This window comes from Nematolebias whitei, chromosome 1 (genome assembly GCF_014905685.2).
Source record: "Nematolebias whitei isolate Nwh7 chromosome 1, NemWhi1, whole genome shotgun sequence".
Classification (NCBI taxonomy): Eukaryota; Metazoa; Chordata; class Actinopteri; order Cyprinodontiformes; family Rivulidae; genus Nematolebias; species Nematolebias whitei.
The window spans coordinates 27,192,563-27,199,105 of record NC_056498.1 but is presented as its reverse complement, the minus strand read 5'-3'; the positions used below and the strand labels follow the sequence as shown (position 1 = coordinate 27,199,105).

At 39.6% G+C, this 6,543-nt stretch overlaps 1 protein-coding gene across 1 annotated transcript in view; it reads right to left on the bottom strand.

Annotated features, from left to right (window-relative positions):
* The window catches only part of LOC119426037 (phospholipid-transporting ATPase ABCA1-like), a 302,913-nt gene that overhangs the window by 26,992 nt on the left and 269,378 nt on the right, over nucleotides 1-6,543 (bottom strand). Inside the window, exons 43-44 of the mRNA XM_037693947.1 lie at nucleotides 5,220-5,361; nucleotides 3,078-3,212 (exon numbers count right to left, since the gene is read on the bottom strand). Of these exons, the coding sequence (XP_037549875.1) occupies nucleotides 3,078-3,212; nucleotides 5,220-5,361 (277 nt within the window). The remainder of the gene's footprint in view (nucleotides 1-3,077; nucleotides 3,213-5,219; nucleotides 5,362-6,543) is intronic.

Here is a 6,543-nt window from a genome sequence, read left to right as displayed (position 1 = left end):
TTATTGATTAAGTTCTAAGAGTTTCATTAAAATCCATTAAGCGGGCCATGAGATATTTGGCTAACAGATGGACAAGCAATGGAAAAACACACACTAATTTAGACACACAGTGTTATGTTGCTTCTGCTCCTAATATATGCATATGATGATTAATAATGGCAAGAAGGCTGTTAAATAAAGTGTATATTTACAAAAGAATGACTTAATCTAACAGATTAATTAAATCAGAGATTTTCTTTACAATAAAATAATTAAACATAGCTGCATTGTATATGTAATTGAGATCTTGTAGAAATAACCTTTTAATTTTCTGAGCTATAAAGCTCTTCGTGAAGCTTTACACATTGTAAATGATGTTTTATAAGTGGTACTAAACGTTGCACTATATGTTACATTTTTCACTTTTTACAATACAAAAAATGTGCCAAGGAGGTATAATCTGTTTTATAATATACAGTAATTCTTTTGAAAATTTGTAAATTGGATTTCCTTTGTACAAATACGTCTGTCTAACCACCAGTATGATGATATTTGACTAGTTCCAGTGACAGAAAGCGCTCTGTGTTACACTGAAAACATTTAAACAGACATTTTAATTCGCAATTTAACCAGAAATAGGATTACGGTTTTAAATTTGTTTGATTATAATTCAAAACGAATAATCCTTATTGGCCAAAACTGGTTTAATTCAACCCCTTAGAAACGAGGCAAGACACATACTGATGGACAGAACCAAAGCCTTGGATTTTCAGACTAAAACATGAAAATATCCAACATTATTTTTGGAACAAAGGTGTTCCATCTGTTCAGAGAAGTCCAGAATATGCCAAGGTGCACGGCAGCTGCTCCCAACACACATAATATAATTAATAAAAGACACAAAGACGGAAACATTTAAAAACACACAGCCGTGCAGTGCAAATAGATTTTTTGACCGTACCCATGTGCACATTAGGAGAACATGTACAGAGGCACGGGCCAGCGCAGCAGACACACCGAGCGCCACCGCTGTGCCTTTTTCCTCAGGGCCGGTCTGTTCATACACGATTAGAGTGACAGAGCTCAGTCTGACTGGGTTCATTCCAGACATCCCCTCAGTAACAGAATCCTACAAATCTCACAGGGTTTTTCCGTCAGGATGCCCAACGTGAGCATTTTCCAAACCCTATGTGTCTCTTCCTCAAGGCCAACTGGGCCCCCCCGAGCTGACACACCACACTTAAACCAACTGGGACAACACTTCCACACTGCTTCAAAGTGGAGGCTAGCTTGGCTTCCGTGAATGAAGAACACAGTTTGGAAGAGTGTGCACAAACGGATCTGGGCAAAGCTGCAAAGATTATCCTATTACGTGTAATTTATTATGGATTACTCATACATGACTCGAGCTAATAGAAACATAAACCGATGAACTGCTGAAAATTAAAGCTGCGAGTTTATTACAGTGTAAAAAATTGCAAAATTCTAATAAACTGAGACACTAACAGATGTTCTATTACTTCATAAGCTCAAAGGAAAAGGAACATTAAGAAATCTTTGTTTTTTGGTTTTTAATTACCTGTGCTCTGGAGGCAAGTCTGTGTACAACCTGTTTATCTGTTTGTTAGGAATGCTTAAAAAGTTTGGAAATAAATGGCATAAAAACAAATTCATAGATGAGGGACATGGCACAACTAGGAAACATCTAACTTCTGATGATTCAGATACAAGAATCAGTGCAGGAAGGCAGTATCTCTTTAGAATACTTGACATAGGGGGACATGTTTTGTCAAGTAAAAAAAAAAGTAAACAAAAGTTTGAAGTGTCAAACCTTATTGTGAACTCACAGTAGGACTCTTTATTTAAATAAGTCCTTTAAGTAAATACAGACTTTTGTTGCTTTTCTAAACAGGAAGGGGTAAACAAAAGGAGAGATTTACAGTTTTAGTCACAACGGATTTAAATTAATTATAATTTTTTTAAAAGCATTATATAAATGTTACTAATTCATCAAAAATAAACTATAGACGACAACAATTACTTTGATTAAACTGGAATTGTTCTTGTTTTGGAGTAATTTTAAACTACATTTTTATTTACCTGGAAAAAATAGGCACAAAAAGCTTTAAAAGTTTCACCGTGTTTATGTAGCACTATTTTCTTAAATCCCATAAATGCGCCGCCCCCAAAAAGGGGCGTGGTATTGGGTGAGGGCTATGTATCTGAATGCGTTGCTCTGACTGAGTGGTAAGAAAATGTTATTGACTTTAGTGTTAACTTTTGATTTAAAAAATGTGGAAATTTATTATAGGGACTTTTTTGCTCAATGTTTTGCTAATAATGATGGATCCATGTTTAAAGGAAAAGAATAGTTATTTATAGACATTTATTTTTTTACATACCATGACTGGTATACGACCACTGAAAATTACATTCTTTATTCTTTGTTTTATAAAATTAAAGAGCTTTGGGATATTCAGCATAAATTACAAGTTTGTTTCATGTCTTTTTTAGTCTAATTCTTGCATTTTATTATTATTATTATTATTAATAATAATAATTTATTATTATTATCTTCTTTCAGCAGCTCTCTTATTCAGGGGTTGCCACAGCGAACTAACTCGCAAGAAGACTTAGCAATTGTCTACGCTGGATGCCCTTCCTGACACAACCACAGACCACTGAGCTACCACAACACTGTGTGGAGCACAGATCTGCCATCTAGGGCACACAGGGGAGCAGATGGTGGGGGTTAAGGGCCTTGCTCAAGGGCCCAGAGTGGGGAAAATGAGGGTGGAGGCAGGCGTGGTTGTCAATCCGGGGGGCTGAACCAGCGACCTTCCGATCACAGGCTCACCTTCTCTAACCTCTGCACCACCACCCCCCCGGTCTAATTCTTGCATATGACTTTAAATTTATTTTATTTTCTGACATATCAGTGGTTCATTAGTATATCAATAGTAAGTATTTGATCAAGTTTAATTCAAATATTAGCACAGTATTAATATTAACTAAACATATTACATTTTTAAGTCTATAAAAACATTGGAGTGTGACATTTTCAGCACTCAAAATGTACTGATGAAGCTGTATCTCACCAGGAAAATCACAGGGGGACACCCGATCAGAGCTATTGCTGTGGAGAGTTTGCGTTTGTTCCCACCGCTGTACGTTCCTGCTGACTTGTTGGCATACTTGACGAGCCCCAACTTCTGAATCCCCCACTCAGCCACCTTTTGAAGAGAGAAGACAAAGCAGCCATTATGGTGTTGAGGGACTTGTCGTTTAAGTCCTGGCACTAAACTTATGATCTCATGATGGATGAGATTTTGCTTCGGTTCTCCTGTGAATTTGAGCTCTGTGGTTTTCAAGGACGAGACATGACAGCTGGCATCTCTGTTAGACCATAATCACAGGCTGTCGAGTGACTTTACGGTTCTCCAAGCTATTTCAAGAGTACCTCAGAAAAACAAGCTGTTAGGAGTGTTACAAAAGGGCAGGACAAAAAAATTCAGGGTGCATAGACCGAGAACATGGTTGTCACATCTAGTAATGGAAAAAAGGCAAGTAGTCCTAAAGGTATACATGCCATATCCAAAATATTTTTAGCCTATACCAGATTTAAGTGACAATGATCACGCATAGTGTGGTAAAGAGGTGATAAAGAGAGTTTAGGCAGGATGGAGTGGATGGAGAAAAGTTTCAGAAGAGACTTGTGACAAAAGGATGACAACAAAGGTCAAAGGAAAGGTTTACAAGACAGTGGTGAGACCAGCTATGTTGTATGGTCTGGAGACAAAGACATGGACAAAAAGACAGGAGAAAGAACTGGAAGTGGCAGAAATAAAGATGTTGAAGTTCTCCTTAGGAGTGACAAGGATGGATAAGATTAGGAATGAGATCATCAGAGGTATACAGTAGCACAGGTTGAACTGGGAGATATAGTTAGAGAGGCCAGACTGAGATGGTTTGGACATGTCCAGAGGAAGGACAGGGGGGTATTCTGGTAGAAGGATGTTAGAAATGCAGTTGGCAGGCAAAAGACAAAGAGGAGATATATGGATGCAGTTAGAGAGGACATGGAGGTAGATGGAATGAGGACAGAGAGATGGAGGAGGATGACAGGCTGTGGAGAACCCTGTAGAAGGAACAGCAGAAAGAAGAACAAGATGAAGATGTTAAGCAGAGTGTGGATGTGTGTTTTCCTTCCTTATAAAATAATTTGTTTTTAAAGCCACTGATTCCACATCTTGTCTCAGCTAATGTTAAATACTGACTGGGTGTAATATCAGCCGGTCGAAGCTGATGGCCGCTCGTCCTGAGCCTGGTTCTGCTGGAGGTTTCTTCCTGTTAAAAGGGAGTTTTTCCTTTCCACTGTTGCCTTTGTGCTTGCTCAGGATGGGAGACTTCAACAAAGTGGATTCAACACATCTGCTGGCTTCCTTCCTTAGATAAACTTTTACTAATTGGTTTTTGTATGTATGTGAATGTTTTAACATAGTGTTCTGAGACCACTTATGTTGTGATTTGGCACTATATAAATAAACTGAATTAAAATATGTAATGTGTGTTGGTTCATCTAAAAATGGCCATGTTTTGGCCAGATGGCTTTTTATGTTCTAACATGTAAAACCTTAGAACTGTACTTAATTTCTCACATAAATGCAGATGTACAGAAGTATATTTAACGAGTTTGTAAACAAAACAGTACAGATAATTTATTTTGATGGACCGCCCCATAAAAATCAACACAATGGGCCGTGTGAATGGTTTGGAGTTGCTCTGGCAGAGCAGAACTGGGTCCCTTTACATTGCAGCTAAGACATCAAAGCCCTGGCACTGAGTCGAGGGCCTGTGGTCACTGCCAGCCCCGTTTCTCTTTTGATTTTACTGCTGAAGAAGGAGGCAGAAGTGCAGGGAATCAACCCAGAACAGGCCATACCACTGGGCACTGTGAATAATGTAGAGCCATAAGCCACAGCTGCTGCTTTTCTTCCACCGGCCATTTTTCATTATGCATGTCTTCTCCCATTGAGGTTATCTATAACTTCAACACATATTTCAGTTTCCCCGACATGCATTTCAGTGAACAAGTAGTTTAATGCTGAAAACAAACAGAAGTCATGCTTAAAAGATTGAAATAATGGAGAGTACAGTATATAAATTGGTCACAATAAAGTGCAGCGCAAAAGATGAAGACAAATCTTTTAGGAACTTATTGAGCAAAGTGCAGTGATTACCGTGGCAACCTCGTTTTCTGGTACCCCTCTTAACCTGCCGTAAAACTCCAGGTGCTCTCGTCCCGTCAGAAGGTCGTTGATGGCATCAAACTGTGGACAGTAGCCCAGGTTCTGGTGAACGTAGCTCATTTCTGTTCGTATGCTGGGAAAAACAAAATATACAAAGTTTTTCAGTTTGAAGGCTGTTCAGTTTTAAAGGTATTGGAGGTCACAATGAAGGGACAGATCAGATATTTTAAAGTATTTTTTTTTTGTGGAAAGATTATGGACAATAAGTGGTATGCTGATGACCCACCCCCCCCCCCCCCCCCCCGTTGCTGAGGAATTTGAATAGTGAATGTTTATATTTTTCAAGGTGAGTGGCTTTTTGGACTGCAATCGAACAGGGAACACAAGAAAACTTTAACGTTTTCAGATATAGTAGGAGTTGCACTGTGTATAAGGAGAGATCAAGAGGTGTTTTTTATTTTTTATTTTTTTTGCTTGTCTGAGGTGGCGCCAAATGTTGGATCCTGGTGACCGGAGGGAGCAATTTTATCCACCACCAGGTGCAATGGCAGAGCCAGGGGGTGGCCAATGGTGGTCTTAGCCGCCATAGACTAATCTTTGGCCACCCAAATTATTTGAGAAAACTATAATTTTAAGCAATATACAAACTAGAAAGTACAGTATAGTTTCCTCAAATAATTGGGGTAGTCAGGTTACATACTGTATAAGGTGGTGGTCATCTTGGACTTGAAGTGGCAACAGAATTTTAGAAATTAACCTGTCTTATGCAGATGCAGCCACACATCCATCCATCCATCCATTATCTTTACCCGCTTATTCCATTTTGGGTCACGGGGGTCGCCGGTGCCCATGTCCAGCAATCACTGTGCGAGGGGCAGGGTACACCCTGGACAGGTCGCAAGTCCATCACAGGGCCACATAGAGACAAACGAGACAAACAACCATTCACTCTCTCACTCACACCTAGGGACAATTTAGAGTTACCAATCAGCCTAACATGCATGTTTTTGGTCTGTGGGAGGAAACCGGAGTACCCGGAGAAAACCCACGCATGCACGGAGAGAACATGCAAACTCCACCCAGAAGGCCCCTGGACCGGGGTTTGAACCAAGGACCTACTCGCTGAGAGGCAGCAGCTCTACCAGTTGCGCCACAGTGCTGCATGCAGCCACACACCAAAATACAAATCAATGCCTTACCTATTTTTCAAGTTATCGTGCTCAGAATATTCATGAAGTGGAGGATATTTCCAATTTTCCTTTTTTGCTCCACGCTGAGGCTACGGCTGCGCATGGATCTATTCAAGATTTTTTTT